At 38.7% G+C, this 23,778-nt stretch overlaps 2 protein-coding genes across 2 annotated transcripts; both read left to right on the top strand.

Annotated features, from left to right (window-relative positions):
* Window positions 1-817: 817 nt before the first annotated feature.
* On the top strand, window positions 818-9,811 carry LOC122033835 (uncharacterized protein At4g14342-like). The gene is made up of 4 exons (XM_042592998.1): window positions 818-931; window positions 8,573-8,658; window positions 8,758-8,881; window positions 9,626-9,811. Exons 1-4 carry the CDS (start codon window positions 818-820, stop codon window positions 9,671-9,673), a joined length of 372 nt encoding a protein of 123 aa, XP_042448932.1. The 3' UTR covers window positions 9,674-9,811.
* A 1,063-nt stretch (window positions 9,812-10,874) lies between these two features.
* Window positions 10,875-14,956, top strand: LOC122033391 (ubiquitin-conjugating enzyme E2-17 kDa-like). Its single transcript, XM_042592396.1, has 5 exons — window positions 10,875-11,092; window positions 11,298-11,385; window positions 12,703-12,830; window positions 14,122-14,226; window positions 14,726-14,956. Exons 2-5 carry the CDS (start codon window positions 11,316-11,318, stop codon window positions 14,867-14,869), a joined length of 447 nt encoding a protein of 148 aa, XP_042448330.1. The 5' UTR covers window positions 10,875-11,092; window positions 11,298-11,315; the 3' UTR covers window positions 14,870-14,956.
* The last annotated feature ends 8,822 nt before the right edge of the window (window positions 14,957-23,778 follow it).

Raw genomic sequence — 23,778 nt, 5'->3', positions numbered from 1 at the left:
CACCCTCATGAGAGCCGACCGGGACGATGTTCAAGAGCTCCATCTCTTTGGCCGCCGCTGCCTCGATCGCCTCAGCCTTCTTCCTTAAGATTCCGAACACCACGGATTCCATTACGATGTTAGCTGCAAAAGAAGAGGAAGGAAATCAGTTAGACATAAAGCGAAGGCACAAGTAAATCTCTTACCGAAGCTGCTCGGGAGCTTGGTTCGGCTCGGGCTCAGGCTGAACATATACATGACACCCTCCGGCAGCAGCTTGTTGATGTCCATCTTCAGACCGGCCAGCATATTGGCCGCTTGGAGGTAGTCCGGACGGGTTTTGTACCTCTTCACTCGGGAGAAGTGGGCGGTCCGACCCGCCACCTAGTGAGGAAAGCAAGCCGCTCGGGAAGACGGAGGAAAAAGAAATACTCCTTCTAGTGTTTGTTGGAGGAGGGCATTTTGTCAAAAAAGGCTAAGCCGATCCGAGACTGGAACAGATAAGTGCCCAGCTCGGATTGCTTGGGATAGCAGAAATAGTAGAAGACCTCCGGACGGAGGGGGATATTGTGGATTTTAAATAAAACCATGAATCCACACAAAAGGCGGAAGGAATTCTGTACCAGCTGGCCGAGCGGAATACCGAAGAAATTACAGACTTCAACGATGAAGGGATGAAGAGGAAACCGCAGACCGGCCACAAATTGATCGCAGAAAAAACAAACGGTGTCGTGCGGCGATTTATGCGGCCGGGCGGAAGGCGAGGGCAGGATAAGCTCGAAATTAGAGGGAAGATCAAAAGCATTGACTAGACTCTCCGCATCAGAACCGCGACTCCATGGTCGTATACCATGGGCCGGGAGTAAATTCGGGGGGTTGGGAGGTGCTGGCCATCGTCGAAGCGATAGGAAAAATGGACGCAAAAGAAAAAAAGGAAAAGACGACAAAGAAGGTGATCAGAACAGTGTCAAAATATAGATGCGGAGAAAAATATGAAAGAGCAAAGAGGCAAGGAGGGGGGATTCTTACAGAGAAGAAGACGACCTAGAAAGAAGACGAAGAGTCGCCGGAACGCCGAGGAGCAAGTTCGCCGGAGCATTGAGCGCAAGTGGAGGCTTCTGAACGCACGACTGCGAGAATGCGACGGAGGAGGGCGACAGACTTTATAAGGTTGGGCCCGATCCTTCCGAGCCGTCAGATCCAGGTCACAGGACCTGAGGCTCATATCTAACCGCCCATTTCAAACTGCCGAAGGTCCCATCGGACGCGATGCCGCCGTCGTACGATGACGACAGTGGCACCACGTGGCATCAGGTCACAGGAGCACATTTAGTGAGCCCTATTACGGGGCAGGGGCCGCGTGCTCAACCTTAATGGTAAGGATTTGCACGTATTCCAAGAGGATCCCGGGGATGTCAGCGATGAACGACTCCAGGCCGGAGGGGTAATCAGCTGTAGACGCCCGAACGACGATACTTGACTCCATATTGGCCGAGCGGAAGGATATTTTTTGAAAGTGGCAGAACGGCTATCGCTCGACCAGACTCACAGTCCAATCAGTCGGACTTAGCACCTCCTTCGACTAGACTTGAAGGGAAGGCACGTGATCTGGTGGTAAGGATTGGGGCCCACATATGAAGGGGTTAACGACATGTGGAAGTCAAAGTCACGGTCAGACGAACTTCCAGTCCGATCGATCAGTCAAGTCACCTGGTTGACTGACCAGGGTAACTCCCAGGCCGGTGCAAAGATAGCTCGACCCTAGGTCGAGCTTCCGACACTCTCGGGATTCCCCTGGGGGGAACCTTTGCGCCGAGCGGCCGGTCCGCTCGGCTGAATGGCAGATCGACCAGCATGTGCCCCGTCCGAGTAGGTGACCGAGCGACCTTCCCGCCCGGTCCAAGGCATGTACCTACCCGAACGCCCGGAAGGCCGAGTGGTCATCCCAGCTAGCCCAGCAATAGACAAAAGACTCAGAAGAAGATAAAAAGGGCAGTTAGTGATATCATTCTCGAGACAGCTACCGCCGACAAGCAACATGGTCGGCGGCCGAGCCGTACAGAGGATCGTACGGTGAAAGGTTCCACTATCTCGTCGGAGATATGCTCGGACGGTTGCAGAATGGGGTCATACATGCTTTTCTGACATTCATGTTTGAAGTATGTTTGGGAAAGCGTGCACACCTCAGGAAGCGTGGACGCACCTCCCCGGGGTCCTATATTAGGACCCCTAGACTTCGACGAAAATATGCAATTCTCATCACTGTAGCCACAGTAGCGTTATTCTGCTTCTTCTTCGCTACTTGACTTGAGCGTCGGAGGGTCGTCGCCGGGAACCCCTTCCCGGCTCGGCTTTGTTGCAGGTTCGCCGGAGGTCCACGTCATCATCCAAAGACAGCGGAGAGCGCCACATCCCCAGTGTCCATTGACTCATCGCTCGGACAGGCTCAATGGCCTATAGAAACTTTTAATAGGTATTAAATTGGTCATTCAATCATCTAGAATTAATTGGTATATATATATATATATATATATATATATATATATATACGATTTTGATATACTGCGCGACACGCACAGTGCACGACTGTGCGCATCGCGCAGTATACCATGATTTTTTTGTTTTTTTAATTTTGATTAAAAAATAAATAAAATATATTTTTTAAGATTTTATTGGTAGGGTTCAGACATCCTAATTGGGATATAATTTTCAGTTAAATTTTTTTTTTAAGATTTTACCTCTAGGGTTTAGATTTTCCAATTGGATTATAGTATTTAATTTAAAAAAATTAAAAATGAAATAAATTTAAGTATTTACGCAGTATTATAATATGTTAAGGGGATATCTTAAAGTATTAGCTACCTATATAAAGAAATATTATTTTTTTTAATTCAAAATGTCTATGTTTTGTTATTTTTTTTAATTTTGAATTAGAAAAATAATTAATTTTTTTTAATGATTTTATTTTAGGGTTCAGATTTTCTAATAGGGTTATCATTTTTAAGCTAATTTTCTTTTTAAAAATTTTACTTCTAAGGTTCAGACTTCCCAATTGGGTTATAGTGTTTAGTTAAAAGAAAAATTAAAAATAAAATAAATTTAAGTATTTACAGAGTATTGTAATGTGTTTAGGGGATATATCTGTTGGTGCAATATTCCCAAGGTCAAGGTTGACCTGGTTGACTGAGCTTGAATTGAGTCAAGCTCGAGTCTCGATGGTTGGGTTTCGATGTTTGACAATACATGTAGACAACACATAGAGATTGTAGGTGCAAATGTTCATGTGGAGAGATTGTGAAGGAGAGTCAAGTAGGTCAAGTTTGACTGGATACTTGACTGGGAAATCCTGGTGATCAGTGAAGCCAGGTGAAAGACCTAGTGAGTGAAGCTAGGCAGAAGGAAAATCCTGGTGAGTGAAGCCAGGCAGATGGGAAGTCCTGGTGAGTGAAGCCAAGCAGTTGGGAAATCATAGTGAGTGAAGCTAGGTGAAAGTCCTGGTGAGTGAAGCCAGGTAGATGGGAAGTCTTAGTGAGTGAAGCTAGGCAGAAGTGAAAGACCTGGTGAGTGAAGCCATGCATGAGGAAATCCAGATGGGTCAAGGTTGACCAGATATCTAGTGAAAGTCCAAGTGGGTCAAAGGGATTGACCGGACACTTGGTGAAGGAATCCTAGCAGGTCAAGAGTGATCGGATGCTAGGCATGATGAACCAACAGGTCATGGTTGACCGGATGTTGGCTTAGGGGGGTTTGAACTTGGTTTTGGGCAGAAACAAGGAGTTGGATCGATCAGCCGATCGATTGGCTCATGCCCAATCGATCGGTTGATCGATTGGCTTATGCCCAATCGATCGGTTGATCGATTGGGTGAACCCCCTGCGATAAACTTCTTCCCGATCGATCAGTGGATCGATTGGGAGAAGTGCACGATCACACAGAATAGCTCTGGATCGATCGACCGATCGATCCAGAGCCTCCAATCGATCAGGCGATCGATTGGGAGGTGTTGTTTTCGCGCGATAAGCCCTGGATCGATTGGTCGATCGATTTAGGCGATTTCTAGGAGTACAGAGGCGCTCTGGATCGATCGACTGATCGATCCAAAGCCTCCCCAATCGATTGGGAGCAATCTAATCGATTGGGATCCGACCGTTTGCGCTGGATAAAGACGTTGGCGTGTGATTTCATCGATAGATCTCTTGGCTTTCTTCTCTAGCGAGCACAGCGATTCCACAGCGACTTCTCCACAGCTCTCACGCCAGATCTTGAAGGTTCTTGGAGGCTTGTGCTGGTGCACGTCCAAGTCAAGAGGCAAGGAAGAAGCTAGGGTTAGAGTTTCTTGTGCATATCTTGTAAGTTTTTGCTTGTATTGGATTTCCCTTCCCTTTCTTCTTGTACTGTGAGCTTGTAGGGCTTCTTCGCCTTCGGTAGTTACCGTAAAAGAGTGTTTTCATAGTGGAGGGTGTGTGAGTGTGTGGATCCTTGGACTAGTCACCTCTTCTTGAGGTTGATACCAAGTAAATTTTTAGTGTTAGCGTTGAGTGCTGTTTTCTTGTATATTTCCGCTGCATATCATCGCAAGAAGCAAGCAACGCCAAGCACGAGAGCGCGACGAGCTATTCACCCCCCTCTAGCTACTTTCCGGTCCCAACAATATCTATATACTAAGATTTTATATAAGGAAATGTTGAATTTTTTAAATTCAAAATATTAAAAAAAATATAATAATTAAAAAAAAAAAGAAAATTGATATGGTGCGCGATGCGCACAGTCGCGTACTGTGCACGTCACGTACAATATCAAAAGTATATATATATATATATATATATATATATATATATATATATATATATATATATATATATATATATATATATATATTTGCACCTCCTATATGGACTCTATGAGCATCTAACTTTTTTTTTAATTTTGAATATATCATAACTATTACAATATAAAAAATTATCAAATTAAAATTATTTGAAACCTCTAGAATGATTTTAAATAATATTTTTTAATCTAAAATTTAGGTCATTATGGGTTCTACACTATAACCAATTATAAATTTCTTAGCGATTTAATATATTATATATTCTTATGATAGTAAAAAATTATAATCTCTCAATAACTAATAGTTATAAAATCTTCGTAAATGTTTAAGGTTTAGTTCATTTACCGTCGCCTAAAAGCCGATGTACACCTGGGGATTATCATTAATGCTCGTGTATCCAACTCGTTAAAGAATTACAAAACAAAATTATCTTTTAGAGAAACTATAATTTTTTCAAATTTAAACACCTGTGTATCTATACTTATGAGTTTTTATCGAGTTTAAATGAGCTTAATAAATATAAATTTAAATATTTATTAAAAATTAAATTATATATTTAAAAAATATATAATATTCTTATTAAAATTTATAATTTTATTATAATAAATAAATTTAATATATTTATTTATATTTTTCACAAGTAAAGTGTAAAATCTATAAATTTAATATCAAAACTATTATTTTTTTCATTTAAAAGTTGATTCATGAGTTTACTAACGAACATGTTCACGAGGTAACGAGTCGAGTATTGTATAACTTGAGCTTGTTTTATTTAGCTTAACGAGCCTCATTAAACGAGCTTAAATAAACTTTTATTGAATTTAATTTTGAATAGTTCACAAACGACTTGATTCATTTACACCCCTAGATTCGTGATTGAGTAGGCAAAGTTGAGCCTAGCCCACTAAGTCACGCACTTCAAGCGCGCAGGCCTGAGTCAGCGTAAATAAAATGTTTATAAACTCCACACAAACATCCCTATAATAAGAATTATTTCAATCTTCTATATATACTCATTTAAAATACCAGAAACCCTAGTCTCAAAGCTTCATTTCACCGGCCGATCTCTGTCTCCTCCTCGACGACGACGGTGAAAAATGGATTTAAAGGTGCAATAATAACGCTAGTTGCCCTTGTTTTCTTCGTTTCTTTCTGATTTTGAGGTTTTGGTATATGTTATCCTTCGAAATCCATGTGGTTCTTTCCGGTTAGCGGTTAGTTCCTGGCGATGTAACCGAAGTTGAGCGTTAGCAAGCTTCGGCTACAAATCATGGCAGCCGTTCGCTTCGTTGAATCCAGAAACGAGGTTGAGCAACCCCTTGTAGTTGGCCTTGTCAATGTCGTCCCTAGACTCCATCATAGCTTCTCCCCTTGTGGTTTTTTTGGCTAGAGAAGGGGAGGTATCTATTTCGAGGCGTAGGTAGTCTGGTTAATGATGTTGTCTTCGACTTTGTATCAAATCTGGAAGAAGGTTCACCCTTTTTTGCAAGAAAAGGAAGACAAAGATAGATTTTTTTCATATATAGAAATTCAAGTTGAAGCACTGGTGGAGCTGTGGACGTTACACAAGTTTGAGGAATGGAGATCCCACATCAAGACTTGATGTGGCGGACGCGATTGTAGTGGCTATTGTTGTTGGGGCTCTTGCGACTCTGAAAGGAAGCCAGAACCAAGGAGACTTGCTACATTTCACACTTCTCCTACGCTAGCTCCTCTGCTGATATCTCTCTGAGGTCTATCTATTTGCCTGTTTTTGTATGGAAAAAAAAAGAACCTAAAGAAATGTCATTTCTGCAAAATGAAGCAAAGATTTTGTGGTACCAGGGAGGGGAATGAGAAAATCAAACTCAAAAGAATTTAATGGATTTAAGTGTGGTAAATCAGAATTTTCATTACTACCTATGATTTTATATGCCTCAATATTCCTCAGCCATATTCATTCTTGGTTAGTGATCAGATCACTTTGTAGCACTACAAATGTGAAAGATCAAGACAAACCAAATACCAACTGATGCTGATACTTAACAAGATAACAAGCACTGAAGTACAAAATGATAAAAAAAAAATTAGGAAGAAACCATGGGTGACTGACCATATAAACCAACGTTTGAAAAAGTATAGCAATGGTACGATGTCAACCCATTGCAAAAACACATTGGGTATGTGAATATTTAGTCAGTATTAAAATGGTACGTGCTACAAGCTACTAAATATAGTAGCTTAGGGTTTAAGTCAATTTGGTTCGGTTCATATTAATGCAAATGAACCAAATAAGTTTTTTCAACTACGTATGTAGACTACATATGTCATATGCGGTCGCTATGCTATCCCTTCAAAAATCAGCTAGGTGGCTTATTATGCGGCTCAACTAAGGGCTTTTTAAAACTATGGTATAAACCTGCTATTCTAAAAGAATATATAAATACTTACAGCATATGCCTCTCTTCTTCATCATGTCCTCCAATGTGCATATATCCATTTTATCCTACAAACGAGCTACTTTAGTGCACACCATCTTTATGCCCACTACTTCTTAGGATTAAACCTTAGCACACATGCACATGTAACAATATAAGCATCATGAGGCAAAGTCATGGAGCTAGCAGTTGTAGGCGTCTTAATTTCCAGAAGTAGGATTGTAAACAAGTCGAGCCGAGCTTTAGGGTATTCAAGCTTATTTGATAAGGTAACTGAATCAAGGTGAGCCAAACTTAAAATGAATCAAACCTTTGAAATGATTGTTCAAACTTGGCTTGGTTTATTTTTTATGAGCTTGAGCTTGTTTTAAGCTTGGCTTGAGCTTGGTTCGTTTAGATGTTATCGAGCTCTCAATTCAAGCCTGACTTGAGTTTGGTTCGAGCTTGGTTCATTTAGATGTTATCGATCTCTCAATTCAGGCTCGTTGATTGTTTGATTGGTTATTGAGTTTGATAATTCAAATTTATTTATTTATTTTATTTTATTTTGTTTATTTAACATATTGATAAAAGTTTTATTAATAAATATGGTTCGTGAACATTGTTTACGAACATTGTTCATGAACATTATTCACGAACATTGTTTACAAACATTAACGAGTTGAACACATGTGTTCAAGCTTGCTTGTTTAGTTTAACGAGTTGTTTAAGCTTGTTTATTTAATTGATCTTACGTATATTGAACGAACATAAACAAAGTCTTACCAAGCCGAACACCAAAGTTGTTCACGAACGTTTGGTTCATTTACAACCCTATCCAAAAGAACCCTCAGTCATATACCTAGGACTATGTTAAATGCATTGTGGGCCTGATTGTGACCTTAACCTGAACTTTAGTTCCGTCTATTTCACATTTTATTTTATTGACACTACCTTATATGGCTTGTGGCTTTGCTGATCAGACAACATCACTTGTCTCTATGCTAATGCTAAGCTTATCCAAACATCAACACTCAAATAGTAGGTCTTTTTTTGTCACAATTATTCTTAACCTTCAATTCAGTCACCTGTCAAATAGTTCAGACTATTTATCACAGTAGCATTGTCCTTCAGTTAGCAATATTTGATGATTTTCATTCATCCATTCGTCTCTGTTCCTCCTCTACGTAGGAGGAATGTCCAACAACAATCCATTAATGTATCTGAGATGTTTATTTTAGGATAACCTTAATGGTACATTTTCAATTTTTCTAAATTTTTGTTCAATTGAGTAGATGTAATAGTAATCCAGTGAAGCTATCATTATTTTTTCTATTAGTAAAGATCTCATAGAACTTTGTCTACACAGGCAAGCGATAGATTCAACATCAATTCTCAGCTAGAGCATCTTCAAGCTAAATATGTTGGAACAGGGCATGCAGACTTAAATAGATTGTAAATTCCCAAATCTTACTTGCAAAGTTGCTATCTATTTGTCATAAATAAATTGAATACATAAAAATAATTCAAATATATCTTTCTTATGTCCTTCAGTGAATGGGGTGTGAATATCCAACGCGACAGTTATGCATCATACATTGGCCACTACCCTATCTTGGCCTATTTTTCTATTGCTGAAAATGAATCCATTGGAAGACAACGCTACAATTTTATGCAAGTGAGGCTAGATCCTGCTTCTTCATCTATTATTTATATTAATAGTCAGCTACCCATTTAAGTTCAATAGAAGTTAGTTATGCATCATAAATGCATGATATCATTTACTTTTGCCTTTTGTTGATGAATAAATGAAACGAATGAATTTTTTTTTTATCATAGATTTTGGTTTTGTTTTCTTTCTTTATATTAATTATGTATGCGTCCATCACAGATGTGCATCGTAGAGGAAAAATTATGGTATCCTTTTATCTGTAATATATGAAATTGATGTTATGTGATAGATAGCTAAGTGATTCACCATCCACATATGTTCTTGTGATGCTAACTCGTAAGTTGATAAAATTCTTGCTTTTTGTACCTACAAATGAGTCGAACTTCTCTCAAAAGTTGTAGACTTTATTTGTTATTTGTTGAGATCATATGGAGGTTCTTGATTGGTTAGGTTGGCGGCTGTAGTTCGAAAACATTACCCTGCATATGTGCAGCTGATTGGCATGAGAGAACAACAAAGTTCTAATTTTAATTATCTGATTTGTGGACTGGTTTATTTTAATAAGATTGAGTAGTTTTCTTCTGTCTTAGCTTATATCAGTAGTCTTGGGTGATTACACATGTCAAGCTAGATCCACTAGTTCTTTGTGTTTTAGAACAGTGCATTAAGTGCTGTAATTTGGGCCTCTTTGCCATTTATATTCCTTTGCCACAAGATGAGTACAGCAAGATAACGTGTCTCTTGTTGCAGAAAATGCTGTTGCCTTGTGGTCTTTCTCCAGAGAGAGAAGAAGATTGAAGTCCTGTGTTATTTGTGGCTGCTTCCTTGTATTTTTATTTATACTGCTGTGTAGAACTCTGTATGCGTGTTGAACTGAGATCATCTGTAATGGATTTGAAGTTTGCTGGCTACAGATGGTAAACACTTGTTTAACTATTTTTCGGTTTCTTTGTTTTTCCGTGGGTTATTTAGTAGAGGTTCAAAGTTGTTGATTTCTTGCCTTCCGAAATGATCTGTTTATCGATTGAATGTCTGAAACTCGTGTTGCTTTAAGTTCACTCTTGAATATAGAACAAATAGTGGGTTTTCTTTGTTTCGTTATAAGAAACCTGGTGAGAAATAGCAAAGTTAAAAAGGAGAAAAATAGAAAGAAGAAAGGGCCATGATTCACAACCAAACCGCAAGTAGCTGTGAACTCGTGGCTGTTAGAGTTGTCAGATAGACTAATCCGTGGTGGGGCGGGTTGATCGATGACTGACCAATCATTTGGTGGGACGGATCGATCCGTCAACTTCACGGGTTAGAAAATTTTCAACCCAATCTAAAACGGGTTGTGGATTTGATGGATCAATCTGTGGGTCTATTATTTTTTTAAAAAATATTTTTATCTTTAATGTTTTATTTTGTAAAAGTTTCATCAATCAAATATATCCACACACACATATATATATATATATATATATATATATATATATATATATATATATATATATATATATATATATATATATAAATATAATTGAACACAAACGAATATTTATATGGGATGAAAAATAATAAATTGATATAAAATTTAGCTTATATATATTTCTCAATCGTGGGCTAATCTAAGCTGGTGTATACGGGTCGGTTCACAGTGGACTTAAGTTAGTAAAATTTTAATTCAATTCATTTAAATGGTTTAGTCATGACTTTGCTGTGAGCTCTAGCCTGGTTACAAATTGTGGCGGTGATCAAAGTATGGGAGCGTCTTGTAATGAATGAAAAAAATATTTGAACATAATTAAATTTATTCATGAATTGTTTTTTATTAAATAAATAAAAATATTATTTCAAATATTGAATCAATCAGTTGGTTCGATTTTGAAAATCAGTGTTTCCTTTGGAACGAAGGAGGTTATAAAAGGATATATAATGAAAAAGGAATATATAATATAAAAGATATCGGATATTTTAAGAAGTATGGATATATATCTTTATATTCGAGATATGAAAGGAAGGATATAGAATCTGATACGCATCCCGTCCTAGTCGGCGGTCTGCCGAATCAGGCAGGCTGGAATTGCACGGCCGACATATATCATCGCACGGCCCGAAGCCAACGTTGCGCCCCGTAGCTCGTGCCGTTTTACCTATAAATACCGAGCGCCGCCTCGCTCCCTCTTCCTCCAAGAAGAGGTACGCTCGCGATTCGAGAGGCGAAGGAAACCTAGCGAGGTAATAATTTCTCATTCTCCCATTCTCCGGTTGTCGATCGGTTTCCGCGGCGTCTTCGATTATGAAGTTTCGGATTGCGATTATCCGATTTGTTTTCGACCACTGATTTTCCTTTCGCTGCGTGAAATTTTTTATTTGTTTGTTCAGGAATCGCTTTCTCCTTGCTTTAAATGCCTTGATTACTTGTTCGTTTGTTTATGATTAGAGTTCTGGTTCGCTGCTCATGGCTTCCAAGAGGCTACAGAAGGAGTTGAAGGACTTGGAGAAGGACCCGCCGCTGTCATGCAGTGCAGGTAGACTCTGTTTCTGGTTGCTCGGATGATCTTTCATGTATGTAATCAAGTAATGTATTTGAACATGTCATTCTGGGTATCTTAGCAAAATACAGCGCGAACTCTGTCGTCCACCATGTTATGCTAACAAATGTGAAATCAAACTAATGAAACTTCCACCCTTTCCGATTCACTTTTGTATGTTGTTGGTCTCAATTAATGAGATTGGTCCATGTTGGGCCCGGTAAGTCAGGTCGTTGACAAGTCAACAACAACTTGAATGGGTGAGGTGTTGGTATGGCGACATAGATTATCTCTTTCAGATTCTCGACACATCCTTTTGGCTATTGAGGCACCCTTTCGGGTAGTAGCATCATCACTGATTTACTAATGCTGGTCAGCCAACTCATCTCTATATATGTTGACACGCCCCTGTGTGTTGTTTTATCCCTTTGGATAAGAGAATTAATGTTAAGTTAAAGGCAAGTTTTCTCTCATTAAGATGAGTGCTTGCAGGTTAATTGATAATTTTCTTTCAAGATACCATGACTTTTGATTTGAAATAGGTGTAATCTAAATTTTGAGTCCAAATGAATTTTCGAAACTCTGGAACTCATTAAAGAGGAGAGGGAGAATTCAATAGGAGAACTCAAACTTGAGTATTGAGTGAATTGAACAAGAGTAAGGGATATTAACTAATAAGGGTGGCAAGTTTCTTCCCAGAGGTGTCAAGACACCCTCAAAGGGTGAAAAGACAACTTTACAAAAGGTGCCTTTTTTTTTTTTTGCAAAACTACCTTAATTAACTAGATTATTCTTGCTGGTCTGTGATCGATTGTTCATGCAATTGCTGGTCTGTGATTGATTGTTCGCTGCCAAATTGCTTCTCCATTGCCCGCATTTATTATTTCCTATTCGAGCTGTTGCATGCAGTCAATGGGAATCAAAGAATGCTTCATGAAATCATGGAAGGACTGATTAATTAATTAATATTATCCTTTTCACAGTTCTATCTTGGGTTTTAATCCCTGATATATTTCTTAACCTTTAATGGCCGTATGAGAATTGACAGTTATGCATTCTTGGATTAGTGTTCATATATTTTATGTCCATGACCCTCGCTCATATTCAAGGCCACTATCTTTGTTTGATTTCATTGGACCAATCTTTCATAAGTCATTTTAGATATTAATTTCTTATTCACTCGAGAAATTAGTTTATGATATTCTATTCCTAAAATAGTTTACGGACTATTCAATTTTAATTATACTTGATATAGATCTATCAATTGATTTATTAATACATCCGCTTCATTTTCTTGTCCATTAACTTTGCTAGGTCCTGTTGGTGAGGACATGTTCCACTGGCAAGCCACCATTATGGGGCCTACTGATAGCCCATTTGCAGGCGGTGTATTTTTAGTGAATATTCACTTTCCACCAGATTATCCCTTCTGGCCACCAAGGGTAGGCTTTTTAATATTGTTAAATGAAACAGGTTTCTTTTGGGGAATGCTATATGTTGCAGATATGCAAAGTCTCTTTTGAGGAGCTTGTGCATATGACTTGCATATTCTTCTAGATGTGCTAACCTGAATCCTGCATGAGCTTGCTTTTCACTCAATTAGATATTCATTCTACTTTATTTGATGGAGTTTACTGACATATCCATTTTGCCCACAAAAAATCTGTTAAGATGAGTATTTTGATGGTTGATTTGATATTATGACTGATAGAATAAATTGGGTTGAGAAATATCAACACAAAACTTATGCATTCTATTCAAATTCTTAAGAAATTATAAACTGGATAGACAAAAAATTACGGAAGCGTACCAGAATCCATGGTATGCAGTCGATTTGGGCAAGATCTTCAATTTGCAGATCTTCCTTAGTATCCAGAGAGTTTTGTCGATGAGGAAACAAAACAAAAGCGTTATCTGCAAACTGGGACCATAATCCTTATTTATAGAAGCCTAAATGCTTATTTCTAATTTGGCCCCTCAACAAATTAGAAATTATACATGGTATCCACATTAATTTATTCATAATAATTAAACCCTTAAGTCATATTACTTAATTATAATTTGATCACATTAAATTATGACTTATTTAATTTGATGACATTAAACATTTATAATTATAATTATGGTCTCAAAATTCTAACAATGACTCTTCATGAATGTCTGTAGCATATGCTTCTTTCATCTTGAACACTTTAATAAGGTGTAATCGATCATTTTGTTTGTTTTTCCCCATTTTCAACTAGTCCAGTCTTATAATACAGTTTGTAGTAGGGCTGGCATCATATTTCTTAAACTTTGTGCTTACATTGAAATTATTTCATTTAAATGTATATATCATACCAAGGACATAGGTGTATATATTTTTTCACGAAGACGATTGGGTGTGTTTTTTTGATCAAAAGCAAAAGGAACAAATAAAGGAAAAGAAATAATTTTACCAATTTTTTCAAGCAAAGAAAACGAGACTAGGAAGGAATTTAATTTCATCCAAGGAAAATGTTTCTAATTTCTAATCAGTGCACAACATAAGCATGGGGCATTTTCTTTTATTTTAGTTTCATTCAAATGAATAAGATGGGCTGAAGTTAGTTAGTGAGGAAGACTTTATCAATTTAATTACTTTTCTTTTCTCCTATATCCTTCCTTTCAAGTCAACATAGTATTAAGGAATTTCATCTCAACTAGATTCATGGTTCCTTTTCATGATATCTAAATAATACATTGATCTTGCAGATATCTTTTCTAACAAAAGTCTATCACCCAAATATTAACAGCAACGGCAACATCTGCCTTGACATTCTGAAGGAGCAATGGAGTCCTATTTTGACAATATCTAAGGTAGTATCTCTCTCTCTTTTTTTTTTTTGTCTATTTATCTTTAGATAGTTTAAATTAGTCATTTGCTTGGCCATTATTACTACTAAATATGTGTATTGATATGTCGAACCAAATGTTATTTATGCATGTCAAATAATACCTATATGTATAACATTCAAGTACTCAGATTTGTAGGCTGGGGATCCATGATTTTAGCCCCTTTTTTTTCAAATTTAAACACTAGGTACCAGAAAGAGGTCACCATAGAATTATTCTAAAGCTGTGGAAGCATTAGGGAAATGATCTCCTCTTATGACTATAGGCTTTCATTTGAGTTTCACTTTAGTTCTATTGGGAGTTCAGTTGTGTAAACTTATTGATAATCAAGAGACATACAACTTATTGGTAAAATACCTTCAATTTTTAATAGTGTCTTCAGAAATTTATAGAAGATGATTGAACTATATTTCCTTGATGCTACCAAAGAGAACCTAACTAGCAATCTGAATTCAAATTTTAGGTGTTGTTATTGATGTGCTCACTCCTCACTGATCCCAACCTTGATGATCCTTTGGTTCCTGAGATCGCTCAAATTTACAAGAATGATCGAGTCAAGTACGAGACCACTGCCAGGTCATGGACTCAGAAATATGCCATGAGCTAAATATTCGTGTGAAGTAAACCAATCACTTAAGTTTTTATTTCATGAAGTAGGGTTGGCTATATAGAATCGCTTATGTCATTGAACTTTTCTGGTTATATTATCTATATTTAAATAAATTTTATCATATTTTATCATGGTTAATTAAATTTTCTTTGATATTTTTCTTTTTTGATGAATATATATATTTATCATAATTTCATATAATTTAAGTAGTGCATTATCCTATCATTTTAGTATCTTGTTCTTGTGTTCATGTGCTCATCACAATTCACAAATAACACTTGACCGTTTTTCTATTTCAATTATTTTTATTTATTTATTTTTGTTAAAAACAATCTGAGAGGTTGCTCGACCAAAAATCAATAGTACATTGGATGATGGATAACCATCACTAATGATAATTCTGGTTATCCACGAAATCAAAAAGTTTTGTTGACCAAACATTGGATGCTAGTTAATTAACAATAAATGATGCCCTTAAAAGCATTAAATTTGAAAATTTTGCTCACATAAAATGTTGGTTGACCAACCTACGAAGTTGTTTTGTGATTAGAAAGATATCTTTCTAGTCACTTGATAACTTAACGTTTTCTTTAGTCAAGCCGAATCTTATCATCTTAATCCATTTATATATAGTTCTTCCATACTACCAGTACTTAGAACTTTACACAGCGTCAATGGCGAGTGTGAGAAGATTTTTACAATGAGCCCTCTAAGTAAATAAATCTGTTGCCTAGATCAATTATCAAGCTATGGAGTCTCTTATGTGATAGCGTAGCATCAAATGAAATCTAATCTAAATAATGAAAGACAATGCAAGTAATAAAGCTAAATCTAACTTAACTACAATTGCAGAAAATAAAAGACAACATGAAATAAAGTAAGCATCTAATGAACCCTAAAGCATTAAAGAAATTTAATCTAACATAACCTAATTGCATTCAGTCAAAACTAGCACTTAACTAAATTAAAAGAACTAGACAAAGCAAGAATTAAACAAACTAAAATGCGTCAAATTAAACCTAACTATTGGTTGAAGCATTTGATCAAACACGTTGTGAGCATTAATCAAATTGAACATAGTACGTGCAATTTAAACATGCAAAATATAGTTCAATATAAACATTCAACCACAAAACATTAACACAAATAAACATAAGCAATGAATAGAAAATAAGCTAAAAATTCCAAATCTACACATCCGTTTCCGATTACCAACGACTACCCTTCGCCGTCACACGAAAGACCCTGCTCGGAACCCCCAAAGCCGGTGGCAATAGCTCACTACCGGTTGCTGCAAACTTCGACAACGGTGAGGATGAGATGAATCTTCCACCGAAGAACCCCTTCGCTGGAAGTTGGCCAGACTGTGATGGACTGCCGGACCTCCTCTGCCGCTGCCGCCTGAACCCCAGTAGGTAGAGCCTTGGAAAAGTGTCGGAAGGTGAAGGATCTCACTGAAGAACCCCTCCGGCGAGGTGGATTTGGTCGGAATCGCCGCCGTCGCTTGCTGCTCCCTGCCGTGTTCGCCTCTGCCGTCGCCATTGGAAATCAAGAAGAGGAAGTGTGGGGTCACGGCCGGAAAGCGGAGAAAGCCAAGGAGAAAGGAAGAAAGGAGGAAGAACTACAGCAGTTGAGCCCGCTGGAAAAATCGGAAAATTGTGAGGGGAGAATCAGAGTCGCCGCGTGAAAAGGGGGAGGGTTTCTTAACGGATTTCGGGTTTGGGTAAGGAAAGGGATCCGATCTGAATCCAATAAGAAAAGGGAAATTGGGTTATGAAATTGGGCTTCAAGATTAGGCTTTAAGAGTTGAATTTTTTGCTCAAATTGGGCTTTTCTCTGGATCCAAATTGGAGATGAATTGGACTTGGATGAGGATGATCTTTATGAACGGTCAAGATCACTTTAAATCAGGATGAAGGGCTGGATCACTTAGATCTGACTGAAGGGGCAGGATCTCACTGGATCTTGATCAACGGTTTAGACTGATTCATCTTGATCTCCTCCATTTGACCTCCAAATTAGGTCAAATTCGATCCGGCTTGACCCTAATCCATGACTCTTTGAATTTCCTACAAAACCACAAAAAAATGAAATTAAGTATAAGAGTCAAAATAATCACAAAAATACACATTATCAATGACATTGGGGATGAGCCGCAGGCTTGAATGCATCCGAGAGACGAGAGCCAAAGGAATTAGGCTTGAAGGCAAGAGGTTAAGGAAGCAACGAAGAGTCAAGTGAGTCGTAAAGGTGAGGGTCCAAATGATGAGAAACTGTACTCGGGGTATCAGTTGACTGATGGAAATGACAGTTGATTGGGAGTGAATAGAATTCGTCTGTTCGCTCGGCTAGTGTGAAGCAGTCGATTGGTACTTTCACCAGTTGATTGATATCGAGCTATTGGGTTGTAACGATCGAATCTCCACAGAGGGCAGTTGACTGACACTTTCACCAGTCGACTAGTAGGCAGATTTTTCTAACCCATGGCCTATATAACCAAGGCTTGGAAGCTTGATTAAGGTTGATGAAATAGAGATGGTTAACCCCTATTAGTAGTCTACCAATGCCCTAGTTTCTCAAGAGTTCTTATGAGAGTTATGGTGAGGTTTTTCCACTCACAAGGAGCTATGTGAGATAGCCAGAGGTCTTCCAGGGAGTAATCCACCGACGGATAGGGATCGTCCTCCTAACGGACAGTCATGGAGTAGGAGTTTTATCTTCGAACAACGTAAATCGGCATGTAGCGGTTTGCCGGTTTGCTTGTTCTTTTCTTTATTGTCTTTAGCTTTTGTATTCATATTTGTTTTTGTAATATACGGAAAATAAATAATAAGGTTAAATGGACCAATAACCTTAATGGAATTTTTCAAAATTTTTAAAAATTTACTAAGAATTTTTTGGAACTCATACGATGGGTTTGAGGGGATAAATCGGGGGTTCGGAAGAAAGTCTGTTTAGGTTACCCCATTTAAATGAGGAAATGTTTATTTTCTTTATATTTCTTTTCCTTTTTCTTCGTTCCCCTATTTCTTCCCGAGTCGATCTCTTCTCTCCCTCACCCTCTCGCACCATCGCCTCTGACCTTCTCTTCCCACCCGAGCCCTAAGTTTTTTGTCGCCGAATCCTCCCTCTCCTCTCTCACGCGACGCCGATGCTGTCGAGCTCTCCCTTCCTCCGCAAAGCCATCGTCGCCTTGGCTTGAGGTCAGATCGACAACGCAGTTGATCGAGGGAGTGCCATAGGTTCCCTGTGCTCTGATCTCCCCTGATTGTCTGCCTCTTTCTCTCGCAACACATCCTTGCCGGAAGGAAGGATCAACACCAGCATCGCGTCTCTGCCCTAGAGAAGTCGCCACCCTCCCTTTGGCCTGGATCGTCGCTAGCGTATGAGGTATAGTCGTGCCCTAGATTTCCACCGTCGGGCCTTCTATTTCCACACTACCACCGATCGAGCCAGCGCCGGTTGTTGATCACCAGGTACTTGCCTTCAACCGGCCATCGTCGGAGGTAATCTTCTGGGTTTGTGATCCCTGTGGACGGAGGAATCTATTGAGCTAGTTGATTCGCAGGTTCTGTCGGGTCATCTATTCGCTTTTTTGGTGGATCTAATCGCATTGCAAGTTGTGGCTTTCCTCGGTTCCGGCCTTTCTATTGTGGATTGGGTCTGTTGCCATCACAGACGACTAAAGGAGATGAAGAGGTAAGGTGCATAAATTTGTTCTGGTATTAGGTTCATATTTGGGAGAGTTCAAGTTGATTTAGGTTTAGACCTAAATCAAATTGTATAGTAGAACGATTAGGGTTTAGGAAACTAACCTTAGTTGACCTATGGTGTAAATATAGTTAGGGTTAATATCTACGATCGATTAGGGTTTTCCTTAATTAGGTTTGGGTATTTTATTTAGCTATTTAATTCTTATGAATTTTAGCTAAATAAAAATATATATAATGTTTGATGTAGGACTCTGATTTGAGACAAGCATTTCGACGTCAAATTTAGCTCAATTGGATCTTCTATTTGAGGCGGATACTTTTGACTTATCTTTGATATAGTCATTTTAGATATGCATAATAGTTTATTTCTAGTAGTAATGATTATGGTTGCATCTGCTTGGTATGTCACTACTCTGTTCTTGTAGTCTGTCCTGATTGTTATCTGTTATACCTTCATATTTATTCCCTCTTGATTGTTGCCTTGTATACTCCTGTTCATAGAAATAGTGACATTCATTGCTCTTCTGTGTAGTAGTCTTGTGACTTGACATATTTGATTCGAGTACTTAGTTAATTGTTACTTAGACCATCGTATGATTTATTTCCTTTTAGTGCATTTTATATGGAGGGTATACGGTTTGTATCTACATGTTTAGTGTCATGCACCATCTTGCATGATTGCATACTGGCGATGGTCAGCTCCATTATTGTTGAGCGCATTACAAGTTACATGGTCTGCACACACAACCACTCATGAGTTAATGGTACATTAGGCAGGGTGTATGCAACTTGCTCTGTCAGGGCTCCTCTCCTAGATATCGATGACTGCAGCGTGTAGCGTGCAGGGATCCCTCCCCTTGGCTATGATACAAGGAGATGAGAGCATTGAGCTCCCCTACTTTGTTTGGGGTAAGAGGATAGGTGTACTCAGACAGCGTTCTATCCACTCGGTCACTCAGGAGTGATGGCAGAGTGCACAGTTGTCATAGTCCTACCCACTCGGTCTCACCATAGCGTGTGAGATGGTTGACTGACATCAGGGGTGACATATGTCATGTTTGCACCATATGCATAGATTGCATTTATTGTCTATAATTGTTGCATTTGTTTGGATTGCATATGTTTGACATGCATACATGTGACATTTTATATCTGGTTTGACGACCCTTATATTCAGATAAGAGGTCCTAGTGAGTACAGTTTTCTTCAACTTTTTCAGTTTGTATTTCCTACCTTTGTTCAGATAGCTATACCACATGATGATTACTGTTAGCCATATCTTATTATGCATGTCTATCTAATATCCGCTGAATTGTTGAACTCACCCCATTGCTTTATATTTTTATTTCAAGTTGATGTCGTCAGGAGGTTCTAGTTGCTAGTCCCCTTGTCGCAAGAACGTTTGATTTGGTCTTTTGGTTTTCTATATGTTTTGCTTAGAAACTAGGATCTAGACTTGTATTGGTTTGTACTTCAAATTTTGTGTGGTTTGTCTTTAAGTATTGTATTGGTTGGATTTTCACTTGCTTGATGGATTTGTGTTTGGTATGATTGCTACATGCCTGATGAATGGCAGAAGAGGTAAGTTTGGATGTTTGTTATCATTTCTTTTCGTATTGTGTTGACAGCCGGATGCTGTGTTATTATAACTGCGTGGATTGTTTCATTTTTGTTTGTTATATATATTCCAGTCGTGTTGGCTGATGAGTGTGAGCCCTGAGGGTTATGTATAAAGGTCTCAGATTGTTACCCGTATCACTACCTGGGGTGTGATAGTTTTTTTATTATTCCACTGCACAACTAACGAATACATAGAAAGCGATCATTTGGGGGCACCGTCTATCCAACCCCCTTCTAGCAGGCCATACAAGATCCCCATCAAGTGGTATCAAAGCCGAGGACGCTCTCCATTAGACTAATTGCCAAGGAAGCAAAAGATGGTCGACTTGATAGCATCTCCAAAGTTTGAAGGAGGAAGCCTAGGGGACATTGCATTGTCTTCTTCGACACGAATTGAGACACCATGATGATGATCAAGGACCCGTTCGAAGTCCCAAGAGACAAGAAGGGAAAAAGACTCTGACCGTGATATTGGACGGAAGAGTAACGATCACGATCAAAGGTAAATTCAAAGGTAATATTTATTTTAATTGATATTTTGCCTAATAATGTTGTGAGTTGTGTAGGTGAGTATGAGAACGCCCACGAGTTGTGGAGCAAAGTGAAGATGGTTCTACGAGAAGAACCTAAACCTGCACAAGAAGAAGAAGAACCCAAAGAGATGAGTTTAATTACTCAAGTTGAGGAGGAGCAAACAAAAGTTGAGTCATGCTTAACATATGAGGACGAGAAGGAAGATGAGACATCATTTATATCCTTAAGGATTGAAGAGGAATCCAAGACAAGTGAAGAAGAAGAAGAGGTCTTGGAAGTCAACCTTATAAGCATCTTCATCGAAGTCAAGTCAAAGGACCACATCATTTGCTTCGGTTGCAATGAGAAGGGACACTACAAGAGTAGATGTCTAAGGGTAAGAAAGAGATATCTCCTAAACTTAATTCAATTCCTTTAGAATCTAATTTGAGTTATAGGAAGAAGGAGAAGAAGCACATTAGATGCTTCACATGTGGTAGAATGGGTCAAATGCCTAAGGAAGAGAGAGCTCAAGAAGTTGGTGCATTTGAAGATGTGGGAAAAGAAGTGGAGGAAGAATGGAGGCTCATGTCAAGGAGGAGCTTAAAAGGTAAAGGATAAGGTAAACCCTAGTTTAAATTTGAAGTCAAACTTAAATTCCTCTATGCATGTTAGGATAAATAATGATTATCATTATGTAGCAATGAAAAATTTTGGCTTTAGATATCATGATAGAAATAGGGTAAATGTAGATCATCACCCTAGGAGACTCATTCATGGTAAATCTAGAAATGGTAGACTTAAGGAGAACCAAGGCATTAATTCCAAGAAGGGGAGACACATGCTTAGGAAGGGTAGGTCTAGGAATGTCCAATGTGGACAAGTCAATTCTAGGATTAGGAACCTAGAAAGGGAAAATCAAGCTTTGAAGGCAAAGCTTGATCAATTAGAGAAAACCCTAGCTAGATTCACGGTTGGATCTAGATGGTTGAGTACGGTGTTGGGTAGCCAAAGACCCAATAATGATAGATCATGTTTGGGATATCGATATAATGTCTCCAATGCTAAAAGAAAGTCTTATGCTAGGATTGCATATGACTATAGTAAGGAGAAGCCAATAAATGGTAAGGGAAAGCCATTTAAAGGTAAGGAGAAGCCAACCAAGGACAAGGTATCCAAGGTTAAGAAGGTTAGGTTTGTAGGCCAAGTGTCACCGGAGGTGCACCGATGTGGCCTAACAATTGTGGATGAGTCGCATAAGGAGGTGGCAAGGATAGGAGCTCTAGGGGAGCTCAAAGAGTCAATTTAGGATCCATGCCCAATGGATCTCAAATGGGTTTTACTTGGGAGTCTAAATTGGGTCATGAAATCTGCCAAAAGATTTGAAGTCGGATTTGAGTCTCAACCTTAGAGAATTGGCACACATGAGTTATGTTTCATGTAAGAAAATATGATATTAAGGTCATATTACTTGATAATTAATTTTGGATGTATAGATACTATATAAACCAATGTTAGGGATGCATTATGGGTTAGTATGGGCAAATACATCAAAAGCAAGCCAAAACTAGGACTTTAGGTCAAAATTCAATTGAACCATTTGGCTAGTTTTGAGTTTTGTGTCAATCTTGGAATTGGTGATAGATACATTTTTGAATGTATTTTTCCCAAGTAGACATGGGTAAAATAGACCTCTCCACAAATTTAGGAATTTTTGGATATCTGTGGAATTTCTGATGCATTTCTGAAATTGGATTAAAAATATTAAAATAGACTGAAAAAGGGTACTAGTCGTCTTGTGTAGTTACCAGTCGACTAGTAATAATGTATTTCAAACACAGAATGACTCTATGTGTTGAAATCAATAGGAGCAATCGATCGGTGATTTTGGCAGTCGACTGATACCAGTCTGAAATTGTTTTCAGCACTGGATTTTGATCGGGTTAGCTCGTATATGTGTATGAGATCCTAAGGGATAAAAACACAAGTTTAGGGTCAGTCTAGATGATAAGTTTCAACAATTAGGATATTGTTGGAGCTTTTTAATATTAGGCAAAGGGGGAGAAACAAGGTTTAGTTGGGAAAACCTTAAATGCCTTTGCATGAAATTCTTAGCTCAATGGGAAGCATAGGTGTAGGGGGAGCCTTGTGATAGGTTCTTAAATAGCCTTGTGGTAAAATTCTTACCTCAATGGGGAGCATAGGTGTAAGGGGAGCCTTGGGATAGGTTCCAATGCTTATTTATAGTTTTTATTCAGCGGTGTAAGTCCAAGTGTGTAGCCTTGACAACGTAAGTCCATTCAGCGATGTAAGTCCAAGTGGGTAGCCTTGGCAATGTAAGTCCATTCGGCAGTGTAAGTCCAAGTGTGTAGCCTTGGCAATGTAAGTCCATTCGGCAGTGTAAGTCCAAGTGTGTAGTCTTGGCAACGTAAGTCCATTCGGTGATGTAAGTCCTTTTGGTGCAGTTAGCACTAACGGTCTAACCCAGATTTTGATGAATGACAAGATAGGTTAAGTTAGTTTTGTTGTTGATCTAACACTCTAACTGAGTGTACAGGTCGACGGACTGACCGGATGTCTGGCACGAAGCCTAGCTAGGTGGATGGGATGACCGGATAGCTGGCACGAAGTCCAAATGGGTCGACGGGCTGACCGGACATTTGGCACGAAGTCCAACTAGGTCGACGGGCTGACTGGATAGCTGTCAGGTAGTCCAGACGGGTCGAAGGGCTGATCGGACGTCTGGCAGGTAAGTAAAGGTAAGTCACTAGAGGGGAGTGACTGTGAGGACGCGTTCCCGGGAATGGAACTTAGGCGCCGATCCGACTTAGAACCATTTCGGAACTCTAAGTCGAGATCTTGACTAGATTCTGATCTCGGAGAGACGGAATCTAATTCATACTATTTATGTTGAAATTATAAACTGTGCTAATACTTTGTTTTGCAGGATATACATTATATATTTGTCTCGGATTAATTTTTTCTTGTAGGAGAAGGACTTTCTGGAGAAAGGTGGTCCGGGCGCCCGGAGGCAAAATTTCATCCCTTTGCATTGTCGAC

This window comes from Zingiber officinale, chromosome 11B (assembly GCF_018446385.1).
Source record: "Zingiber officinale cultivar Zhangliang chromosome 11B, Zo_v1.1, whole genome shotgun sequence".
Lineage (NCBI taxonomy): Eukaryota > Viridiplantae > Streptophyta > Magnoliopsida > Zingiberales > Zingiberaceae > Zingiber > Zingiber officinale.
The sequence above is the reverse complement of the archived record's forward strand: the minus strand, read 5'-3'. Positions and strand labels throughout refer to the sequence as shown.